Source organism: Rhagoletis pomonella, unplaced genomic scaffold (genome assembly GCF_013731165.1).
Source record: "Rhagoletis pomonella isolate Grant_MI unplaced genomic scaffold, Rhpom_1.0 Rhpom_scaffold_00002, whole genome shotgun sequence".
Lineage (NCBI taxonomy): Eukaryota > Metazoa > Arthropoda > Insecta > Diptera > Tephritidae > Rhagoletis > Rhagoletis pomonella.
The window spans coordinates 18,746,909-18,759,429 of NW_023458556.1; the positions used below are offsets into that span (position 1 = coordinate 18,746,909).

Sequence of the window (12,521 nt, forward strand, 5' to 3'; positions counted from 1 at the left end):
TTTTTTTCGTATATCAAATCGCAGAGCAGCAACTGATGACTTTTTTAATTTGAAGGCAAAGCTTTCTTAATTTGCAATAAATGGGTCCAATCGGGTTAATTATATTAGAACATTCACATACCTCAGTTCATGGGCTATGAAGTAGTTACACTAATTTGAACTAAAATATATTTATTAAAGAAATATTGCATGTTTATACTTAAATGCAAAACTGACAAAGTGGCAACCATCTATAGAAGGAAGAAATCAGCTGAAACGGGAAAAATCTAAATTCCACAGATTTCTGCGCTACGGGCTACAACTGCAGAAAATTTCTGCGGTGTTGAGTTTTTATTTACATGGCGATCTGGTAAGACATCGTGTCAGCTGACTCGGGTTTACGTACCGATAGGTATACGTTCTTGACTAACTTCAGCTTTACTGGCGAATTAAGATTTTCGCCGCGGTACTAATTAATGTCAAAATGATGTGTTTGTTGTTATATGCATTCGCCTTGTTTACAACAAACACATCATTTTGACATTAAGAAGTACCGCGGCGAAAATCTAAGATCGCCATTAACACGACCTTGTATAAATTCGCATTGGTCTATCCCACATTCTCTCATTCTCTCGCTGTTCGCAATATTTCTCCACTTGACGTTTCTTGCTGTCGAATATTCTACGTCTTTCATCGAACATTCTGCCATTTTCTTCTTGTTCGCTTTTCGTTGCCGCAGTATTCGCAACAATAGCATAGAGCGTAAATCTGAATTTACGTTTTTGATATAAATCCAATTGTTAAGGTCCGGCATCACTTGCGCTCTGTGATCGGACGTTGCCACATTTTGGTAGATCTGCCACTTTTTTGAGCATCTACTACATCTACTACACAAGGTCTGAAATCTACCACATATTCGCGTTTTTTAGTAGTTTTATTTTTGCTCAATATAATTGCAAAAATTGTCCAACACTAATAACAGGCATAATGGGAGGATAAAATAAACTGCAAAATAGTAAATTTTCTCAATATTAAATTTTTCTACAGGAAACGTGGTTTTATTGTGTTATACTATGTCTCCATTGAGAGATTTATCCATTAAGATTTAATAAATCCAGTTGCTAAATCACAACCGTTTCCATTACCATTACGAGATATGTTTGACGTTCACATTTTTAAATATTTGACGTTTGCTTATGTATGATTTTACAAATACAGTTGCGGACATTGATATACAGACAGATAAAAGGAAGGTACCAAGCGGAATTTCATTATATGAATTCTGAATATTATTGGCTTCTTATTCGTGGTAAATATGTATGTATAATATATAGTTTGGAAAGTGTAAAGAATGGTACCATATTCCGAATCATTTTCCCGAATTTAAGAAAAATCAAAACGGTAAAAAACATTTGCGGAAAGAAAAATTTTTGTAGAACTCTCTTATTCATAGGAGGGAACCGAAAACCCAATCGTGGGCCTTTGGCATATCATGAATACGAACTGAGTTCTAGAGGATGTTCGGTGCAATGTTATCGAAGCAGAACCATTACCGAAATTTATAAATTTTTTGTCGCAGCGCGTAAATAACTTATAGAAAGCGGAGAAGACTCTGCATGATATTACTATAAAACATTTCTTCTAAATTTTTAGTTTTAAAAATAACATTTTCTTAATTTATTACAACCAAAGTTATGTAAATATGTATTACTAATTTTCCTCCCAAACTAACAAAAATATAAAATTACCTAAAAATACGAGAATTCATGTTTTTATGATAGGCTAGATTTCAATGTCCTCAACTGTATATTGAAAACACAAATGTCATTTGACTTATGGCATGTGAATTTGTGGTTGCCACATCCAACAAATTGTAGTTATTGATCAATATTATTGAAGATTTGACGAAGATTTAAGTTAAATCTACTACCTTTCGAGATTTAATTTTATATGATAAATCTCAAAAGATTTAACGTCAAATCTCGTCAGAAGGCTAAATCTTCATTAAATCTCACAATGGAGACATAGTATTAAATTGCAAAATATATGATTTATAAAAAGAACTAATAGCGAAAATGTTAAAAGACGGAGATTTTTGAGAAAGAATTAGCAAATTTTAGTGCATCTAAAGTTTCTAAAGCGTTGCTTACTTTTACTAGAGAGTTGTCAAAATCGGCAAATCGCAAGTAACGGTTTCTGAAACGTGCCACATTTTGTCGCTACATCGTGATGTGATAAAAAGAAAAGCTGGTAGCACTCCGTAAGGTTGCATAAATCTTTCAAAATATGTTCAAAGAATATCTTGATATGGAAGGAACTGCTTTACACTGTCAAGGAAAAAAATTGCGTAAACATAATGCAATTTTAGGCAACTTCAATCTTGCACTTTATTATACTAAAATTAATTTTTTTTAGATTCTAATTAAAATGTTTGCAATTTAGGTGAAACCTTGCAGAATTTTTTAATTTTGTACAAAGTGTGATCCAAACCCTGAGTTTTACCACAGTTTTTTTGAAATCTAGTACTTTTTTCCCACATTCTACCACACAAATTTTGAAGTTCCGATCACTGCTTGCGCTATGCATTCCTACTTCGACTTGAAGTTAGCTGCATTTTCAAGTTCTAATACGAAAAATGTAATCGGAGTTGCTGTTTTTCGTCAGCGAAGCTTAATTTATTTTTGTCCATTAATATTTGTTCAAATAAACGAAAAATATTGATTGTGGAATATTCTGAGCATCTAATCGAACTTGCGGTGTTTCAAATAGAGATTGCTCTAAGCGGGGATCACGAATTTGCGTCCTAAATTTTCCCCAGCAACAAAGAAAAAAAGTACGGAATATGCATAGAAACAAATGATCACAGTGCAAGTCGAATAAAAGTGCAAAGGGTAAACAGAAGAAAGAAAATGAGAAGCAATTAAGAATAAAGACGTGTGAAAAATAGCTGTGGAGAAAAAAAAATTAAAATAAATCAAAAATTTTTTTCCTTCCTAGTATTTGCATTCATTTGCACAGGTTCTTGTGAACGCATTCTATTTTACGCAGTTTATTGAAAGATTAAGAAACAAACTCAATACATTAATCAAGACAAGTGATTTTTTTTCAAATATCGGAGTGCAGTTGCATAAAAAACTGAAGCCGTAACGCTGACGTCAGTATAGTCGCCAGATAATATAAAAAACGCAGACCAGTCTTGTGCTGAAGATTTTTGAGAAGTTTATTTAGAAATAATCGTTAGGTGAGTGAATATTCCTTGATTGCATTGCTTAAATTTTGCTAATATAAGTATACCTCATATTTGGTTTGAATAAATAATATTCCAGCTTTAAATTGTCCTTGCAAGACTGCACTGGACTTTGGACTTGTAAAGCCGGCTTCGGTTTGCGCTGTATCGTACCCTCATTGCCGTGGTTATTCCTATTAGAGTTGTAGTCCGAATGCATACGCAAATGCGAATATTTATATGTATACATGAGTGTACATACATATGTATGGATGGAAATAAAAAGCGTATGGACAAATAGATATGCACATAGGGAAGGTGCACCATATGTGCAATTGCATATGTACAATTTTTGGAACATGCAATTTTACATAGACGAAATTCGCTTCTTCTAATTAATTCTAGATTAAAAGCCTTCTGACTGTTATAGTAGATATTGCACTCAATATTTCTTACGATTCTGAAAATACGGGTAGAAAAACATATGCATTATATAAATGCATACATACATACATGTGTAAATATGTATATATATGTGCCTACTTTAATAGATATATAGTATATACTACCCCCAAGTATGTAGATATTCCCAGCGATACTAAATGTCGTATTTTGCGTGCTTCTTGGTTTGACCATTTTTATGGTCACACAATTGCAAATTTGCAAAGTCATATCTTTGCGACCGCACACTTTCGTTTTAGCTTCCATTATCTGTTGTTCTATAATTTGATAATTCTTTTCTTGGCAGACTATGTTTATACGTACCAGTTGTACATAGTAAATATACTAGATCGGTTATATTTTTCGCTTTGTTGTGAAAAAATATGCAAAAACATAGAAAGAGGAAAGAAAAGTTTTACATACAAATGCATTGTACCTACATATATGATCACATATATACAGTGTTCCACAAAATAATAGGAGTGCTATATTTTGTTAAGTTTTTCCTAGTTGTATTTTGTTTATTTAATGTTTATCATTTTTTTATAAATGTCAAGCTGGTAATACAACAAACACCGAATGAATTAAGATTTATATTTGTGCAGAAAAATTAGAAAAATTCTGCAAATTTTCACCAACATTTCTCAAACTCTTTAATCAGAATCTTGAGAAAAAAATGGTATGCTGTTTTGGTGACCATTTAATTCTAGTGTAATGAAGTGCAAGTTTCAAGCTGCTAAAAAATCCTGTTGATTTTTGGAAATTTGTTTGCTGGCAGTGTCCTCCACATTAAAGAAAATTGTCGAAAATACTTATGGAAAAAACGTCAAACATCTTCCGCCAAAAAAATCTCAAAAATCAACGGAACTGAACGGATCACAAAACCAGAAGCAAAAATAGCCAAAACTGGGCAAAATATCACACTCCTATTATTTTGTGGCCAACTGTACATATGAATATATCTAATATATGTATATTGCGCTCTTGGCATTTATCTTATACAAAATTCACATTTACCTTGTATCAGTTTTATTTTTGTCTGCCCTTCTATGCAAGTAAAATATGTGATCGCCCGCTTGTCTTTAGTACGAAGGAAAGAATGAAAACAAAGAATTCAAAAATTCGCATTCGAAGGAAAGTTAAAAAACTTATTAAACTGAAACATACATATGAAACAGTCATAATTAGCTTTACAAATTACCCTTTAAGCTTATCGATATGAAAAATAAATTTACGAAAAGTAATTAAGTTCGGAATAAGCATGAGTGGAACCCACAAGGGCTCGAAAAAGATGTTTCTGTCATTCGATATACGATTGATAATTAATTTAAGGCATTGTTGAGTAACTTACCTGTTGCATTTAAAATGCTCCTTTGTTGCGGCATACAAAGAAAATACGTCTGATCGCGGAGGTTGTTTTAGAGTTCGTTGATTGTATTCAACGGAGTTATACTATCGGGGTCGAATTTATGCTGCTGAGTGTTCTTTGTATTTCCCCTTATTATAGAATGATTAGTCATGTACAGTTGTGTTCAAAAATTATGAGTGCAATGGCTCAGAATGATAAATATATCTTTGACATGTTCTGCTTTACAATTTGAAGAGATCTGTTAAGATGTTTTAAATTAGAGTATATGTAACAGGGAAGTAGAAACGAAATATGGGGAGTTCACCGTCCGTTCCAAATTGCGCCCCAAAATGTAGACGTCAACTCTCTGAGCACAAAACTTTGGCAAAACTTTACTGGTGCTGCCAGACATTTCTTCTATTCGTCCATTTTGTATATGTCGCCTTTCGATTTTTGTTCTAAAAATTTAAATGTTTAACTTAATTACAAATTGCTAATATTTGTTCTTTCTTGATTTGTGTCGGCCATTGCACTCAAATTAAATGCAAATATGCAAAACGTCCCCAATAAATTAAAAAAAAAATCTGATTGGTGTTGCCATAATTCAACCCTGCTGCGCAATGGCAAAATTAATACGTTTAAAGGCATTTCCCGATTTCGAATGACAGCTCAACTCGAAAATATCGTTGCCAACCTCGAATGCTGCACTTTGATGATTCGAAATCAGCTGTCGCAAAGGAAACAATAGAGACATATATGTATGTATGTACATCAGCGGTAATTTTTAGCGACTTGAAATTTGCACTTTATCAGACCAAAATTGAATGGGCTACAAAAAGGCATACCCAAAAGTTTTCTAAATATTAAATTTTTACAAGGTTGATTAATTTTTTTTTAACTTGTGCAAGCTTTGTAACGATTATTTGCGTGGTTTCTGTTATAGATTGAATTACTATATTTTAGATGGAAATTATTAAAACTAAATAAATAAACGTAAGCTGCAAACAGTAACTTTTTGAATTTCGGTGCTAATTAGTTGAACGCAGGTGTAGGTATCAAAGTCATTTTGCTCGCGCATCCCCATCAGTCGCAATGGCCGAGTGAGTAAAGCCGAGTTCGAGTCCGAGTCCTCGGACAGCGTTACTTTTTTCTAATTTTTTTCTTCTAATTCTTTTCAACCATTTTTACACCATGCATATTTTCACTAGTCCTTAAAATCCACAAAAATGACTCACATTTCAGCTTGGTCCAAACTCTTCGAAAACAGCACATTTTCTGAGGCTATTGAAGTTTACGGCAATGATTGAAAAAAACTGGTTAGAGTAGGTACACCTTTTGCCCCCAAGCCTTTAGGGTGTGTACCCAAAGGCGTTTGAGAATTTAATCACGAACTCAGAAAGTCAAAATTATATTTAACGAGTTGTCATGAAAAACACAAATACAAGTAAAAACAATTCAAGGCAAAAAATCAGTCGATGCATTGCTCATCATGGAAAGATAACACATTTTTTGCTACTAAATTCCGTTCGTTAGCTTTGCGAACTTGCGACACCGCATTGTTTATATTAATTTTTTTATATGTATGTACATATTTACTTTACACTCTTTTATTTACATTGTAGTATTTATTTTACTTTTTCGTCTATTATACCGCACAATTATCAAATTCGTTTGCGCCAAGCGCAATTATTTATTTTTCCATAGATTAACTAACGATTTAATGTTACAAAAAATTGTAGTAAATTATTTATATTTTATATTTTTTTAATGGTATAATGTTGATGATAAAATGTAAATGGATTCAAAGGACATATTTTCACAAAAATGTAAACAAAAAATTTTCTGCCATACTACAAGATGTTGTATGAGTAATGTTTTGAAAACATCGATGCATCCCTACTTTCCATATTGAATTCAAATAAAAATATAATTTTTTGAAATTTATATGGAAAATAAAAAAGTCATTTTCCATTTAAATTGCGGGTGAAACGGGCTGTTAGACTTTCCCAGTAGATAATTTTAGGAGATAAAAGCCCTTCCGAAAATCCTTCCTGGGTGTCAAGAGGCCTTCCACTCTACATTAAGAAGGCCTACCTAAGTTATCTTTTGGGTATTTAAATATAATTAACGGTCACAATCACAATTTTGTTTCTTGACTTGAGCATAGAGAAGTGAATAGAGTGTTAATATGCTTGTTTACATTTTACACTATAGTTGAATCTTTTTGAGGAACGGTCTTTTCCACGACCTGAATTTAATAACAAGTTAGTCGCGAGGATGAACAAAAATTTGCACTATCGCGAAAATATGCTGAATTGTAAACAACTGTTTCACACTTTGCTACAGCTTTTTTTCTGCCCTTCTTGGGTAGGCCTCTTAGAATCGCTTTACTTAAGAAGGCCTACCTTAAATTATCTTCTGGGTTATTATACTACTGTACACCAAAATTTGTTTTATAAATTCTAATTAAAAAGCTTTTAATTTGGATTTATATGGTTTTTGTTAGACAATAGGCTATACTTTAAAATTAATGAAGATTAAAAAAATAAAATAAGAATAGTCGAAATTGGTTAAAGTGTCGATGTGCCATAGATTTATCACCTAAATAATTTGCTGGCCATCATCCTGTATTCCTAGATCTTGATGAAGAAAAATTTTGTTGTTTTTGCTGTTGTTACCATAAAAAAATTATTTCATGTCACCGTTTCCACAAAAATCGATTTGAAAATGTTCGCGATATTACGAATTTCGGAGAACGTAAAGCTCACATTTGAATATTAAATCGAAAAGGTTTTACAATTCCAAAAGTGATACGAAACTGTCCTCTACGGCAACGAATATCAAGTTAACGCACGTTCACGCATGCTGAAATCCGCTTACGTTCAAACGTGAGAATTCTACTTAGAGGTGCAATAACAGAGTTTACAATTTGCTAAGTGTTTGACCGAACTACTCCTCTGCATACGACCGGCAAATGGTTTTATGAGATGCTTTTTAATGGCAGAAATACACTCGGAGGTTTGACATTGACTGTTGTTAAAAAAAAAAACTTTTTCTAATTTAGATGGGATCGAACCCAGGTTCTGCGCAGTGGCAGTGCGCACCTCTTACCACTCGGCCACGGCGGCCGAAAACCAAAGATGTTTCTCATGCAAAATTCACATTTTCTACCTAATCACATGACTAAAGCTGTAAATTTTTATAAATTGTCGATGCTTTTTAACGACGCGGTACATAAGGCAATTACACTGTAATTGGAAATAAACAGCACAACAAAAAATTGGTGTGATTTTAATAGAGCTGATGATACCCGTTTACCCGAGTAATATCGGGCTAACATAGATTGGTGTTATCTATTTTTGGATATCTTTTTTAGTTTCCGAGATATTGAGTAAAAAATAGGTATCGTTAATTTAGTAAAAAATTTGTATCACATTTTGTCGCATGACATAAAAGTGGCTGCAAAAATGTTGCCAAATGTAGCATACGAAAATTTGCCAAATGTAGCATACGATGATCTAGAGACTTGAAACTTCGCAGTTCAGAACACGATGACAACGCAATACGACAGATGAGTTAAGCCGATAGAGGGCGCAGGAGTCGAGGTATTCGAAAAGTCCTTATTTACAGTCCGATTTGGTTCATATTTAGAAAGTACATGAAAAAACTAAAAAAAAAAAATAAAAAAATTTGACGATAGGGGGGCGCACGTGTCGATAAATCTGGTAAACCAGTATTTATGGTCCAATTTCGTTCATATTTAGAAAGCTTGTTTTAAAAATATTTGTTTTTACAATTAACTTATTTTTAAATTTAGGTATAAAGTTCTCAACAATTCTACATTTTGATTAAACAACACCTAATTCCCCGTTATATGAGTTATTGCCAAATACGAAAAAAATTCCAACTTACTTTTATACGGAAAAAATTGAGTTATTTCCTCTGTCACGGGTGGGAGAAAAAAAGAACCTGCTTTTTGGAGCAGACATATCTTACGGAAGTTCTGTGAATTTATTTCAATTTTCTGTGTGAACTTGATGTCTTGAAATAAAAAAACGAACCGCGAATACTAACAAAGCAAAAACTTACCCAAAAATTATTGCTTTATTCAGTGCAGTGCTGCCAAGTTTTTCGGTTTTAATAAACTAGTCAAGTCGAAATTTTAGGCAATGCCATGAAATTTTCGATGCGATTCGACTCTCGCGATGAGGCTGATTATAAAAAAAAAATCCGATATTCCTATGTCACGGGTGGGACACGTACAAATTTTTATATCAAAAGGAGCTTTCAATATTGAAGATTATTTATTAAAAAATATAAGAAGCCAAGTAGAGGTTCAATTCACTAACGTTTTATTTTAGGATAGTTTATTTATAATTATAGTTTATTTTATAATTTTTAAAAGTTTAAAAGTTTTGGGTGTAATTGGTAAAGTTTGTTGAATTTTTATAATTTTTGTAAGAAGTTTGAAATGTAGATTTATGTGGTGCTGGTTATGTAATGTGCTAGACTTTTATAAAATAACTTTAAATAAACAAATTTACAACAAAAAATCTACAATCAATACCGTTGTAACATTTTCAATATCTCAATTCTCTCGACTAGGTGTATGGTGTCAAGTTAGCACCATATATACCATATTTTAAAAAAATGAGAGCTAAAATTTTTTTTCTTTTCACAACAAATTTACAATAAAAAAGCTACAATTAATGCCATAGTAAACTTTTCCAATTTTGAAAAGTATAGGCTAACTTTACAGACTTCAAAAAATTTACTCAGAGCTTGATTTCCAAACGTAAAACAAGATAATAAAAAATGCATTTAAAGCTTTAATTTGTAATGTTTTGGGAGATTCAAGCTGTTTACAAATGTTTGTTACTACGTTTGTTAGTTTTATAAACAAATAATTTTTGCACTAAGATTCACTTTCTCATGGAACCTCCCAAATGTCAATCTTTTATCCTTTTGACGATTTATACAATCGCAAATCCGGGTAAATATTGGGTACCCGGTCATTATCTACCCGCGTATGTACTTCATTACCTTGGCCAAATCATCAGCGCTAGATTTTACATGCATATTTATCGATTATCATGTTGATTGATTTATACTTGAATATTTGTTTTTGCTTAATTTGGTATGCAAATTAATATGTTTGTGCATTGTTACGGTACAGCGTTTAGCAGTTGCTTACCTATCACCGTGTACATTTCAAGTTCTTTGTAAATCGTTCAAAATAAATTCAATTGATTTTTCTTTGGCTACCCCTAATACTTAAAATGTGTATTTGATTCAGAGAAGTTCGCCCAATAGAAGTGTTACTTAGTGAAATGCAATAACGTATGGATATATTTGTGATATTTTTCGTCGATTTGTTCGGGAAGCATACATATTTTTATTAGATTTTCAGGTACAAAAACGTTTCTTTCTATGTTCCAACATAATTTCATGGAGCATGTTTTCAATAATCCTTACGATACAACTCATTAATTTTTCTTTATTTAAATTTTACAGATAAATACGTTTTATAGGCATATTTTACCCTTTTACTTATTTTAATATAGACACGCGTGACAAATGTTAAAAAAAAAATAAATAAATTACCCCAACAGACAAAGCAAGAAATTGCAAACACCTAAGTTCCACATAACAAAAAAAAAACAAAAACAAAAACAAAAAACAAAGGCCATCATCTGTTGATTCTATTTTCGTAAAAGTTATTTTTAGCACGATTATTCTCTTTTTAATGCAACAATGTTGAGTTAAATGTGTAGACATGTATGTATTTTTTTTCTCTTTTGACTTTGATCTTTGACTTTTTTCATTTTGTATTAATTGTCTTTTTTTTTAAGATTTCGTTTTTGCTTTTATATTTCTCTGCATTTTCTCTTTGATTGCATTCTTTGTAGGTATTTGTTTCTGTAAGTGCTCAGTACGGAAAGAAACTAGTTTAAATATCGATTTTCAACCAGTTTTTTACCCACCACAACTAGTTAAAGATCTGACTTTCTTCCTTGGAACGAACTGTTGACTTTAACATGGCGATGTCCTAGGCATCATTAAATTATCCGACTCTGCATTTGATTTCAACTAATTTAAAATGCATTTGGCTCAGAGAACTTCAAAGTATGTATGTTTCGCTCGAATACGGTTTCGTTCTGCACTTCACAGATGCTTTTTCATATTTCCAAGACACAAAAAAAAAGTTTATTTATTATTATTTTCATATGTTGTCTCTGTTGAGATTCGAACCCGGACGTTCTGGAAGCTAACAAGTAACAGCAAGCATATCTGCACGCTCAGCTACAGTCAGACATGTAAATGCGCTTTCAAATGTTCAGTTTGAATTGTGTGCAAGCAGCCAGTCGATTTTCCGACTCTGCATTTGATTTCAACTACTTTAAAATGCATTTGGCTTAAAGCACTTCAAAGTCAGTATGTTTATTTTGCAGATGTCTTTTCAAGCAATTTAAAATTACTTGTTATTAAATGCTGAAATAGTTAATTGCCGAAAGTTAGATGATTTTTGAACTAAGCCATATTGAATTATTTGCAAGGATATGTATCAAAAGTGTAGGCATTTGGTTTATCTCAACGAGGCTGCTGGGAGATTATACATCAAATAAATAAATTATTTTTTTATTTTTTCTGCGGTAATTGTCACGCGATTTCGCTTTACATATACACTGGCGATGAAAAGTGAGTGCATGGTCTTTTTTTGTTTAATATTTGCCATGCTTTTAACAATTTTTTTGTTACTTTTAAATAAAAATATGGTTCATGCTTTAATCAAAACCACATAAGTGAAACTTTCAAACTTTATACTGAACTTAGAAAAATTCAACAGATTTTCGTCTAAAATCTGAACTATTTAATTAGAATTTTTAGAAAAATTTTGAGTACGCAGATAGATCGGGTTTTTAATTATTTATTTATTTATTTGTTACAGTCTTGCGACTTAAAAGTACAGATAGGTATTTTTAATATATAACAAAGTATGCGTATATGTAAGTTTAAATTTAAATTTTCAATTACAAAGCTGTTTATGTTTCTAAAACTATCAATTAACCTATATAAATGTATATTGTCTAACTAGTTTGGTAGCTGGCGAGGCCTAGTCTCCAGTCTACCTTTAAATATGTACTATGTGCAGCAGGCGGAAAGACCTTGTTTCCGCTCCGCGTTGCTCACGAGTTGATAGTCATGGTCGGAAAGGCCGAGTCTCCGATCCATGTTCCCGTCGTCATTAATATGCAAACCCTGACGCTGGATTCCGTGATATGAGGCGGGCGGAAAGGTCTAGTTTCCGCTCCGCGTTATGGTCGGGCTGTTGGGCATAGTCGGAAGCTTGCGTATGCTAGATCATTTGCTGCTTGGTCGGATGGAAAGGCCTGGTTTCCATTCCGTTTCGTGCTCTCCTACCTAATAGCCAGAGTTTTACAGTGAACAAATAGTTGTCTTTTAAAAGCAACAAAGTTATCACAGTCTTTTACATGTGGCGGTAACTCATTAAAACACTTTAAACCT

The 12,521-nt window shown here is 32.5% G+C and overlaps 2 protein-coding genes across 6 annotated transcripts in view; both read left to right on the forward strand.

Annotated features, from left to right (window-relative positions):
• LOC118733213 (zinc finger protein 84-like) overlaps nt 1-205 on the forward strand; it is a 5,018-nt gene extending 4,813 nt beyond the window's left edge. Inside the window, exon 5 of one of the 2 annotated variants that reach the window (XM_036462522.1) lies at nt 1-205. In XM_036462522.1, coding sequence (XP_036318415.1) covers nt 1-36 — 36 coding nt within the window. In that variant the 3' untranslated portion in view covers nt 37-205. The other variant, XM_036462520.1, reaches the window with a different exon arrangement.
• A 2,397-nt stretch (nt 206-2,602) lies between these two features.
• LOC118733214 (myotubularin-related protein 4) overlaps nt 2,603-12,521 on the forward strand; it is a 59,706-nt gene continuing 49,787 nt past the window's right edge. For 3 of the 4 annotated variants that reach the window (XM_036462523.1, XM_036462527.1, XM_036462528.1), the window contains exon 1: nt 3,139-3,220. The gene's annotated coding sequence lies outside the window, so the exon portion shown is untranslated. Of the gene's footprint in view, nt 2,813-3,138; nt 3,221-12,521 lie in introns of those variants that run through there. The other variant, XM_036462524.1, reaches the window with a different exon arrangement.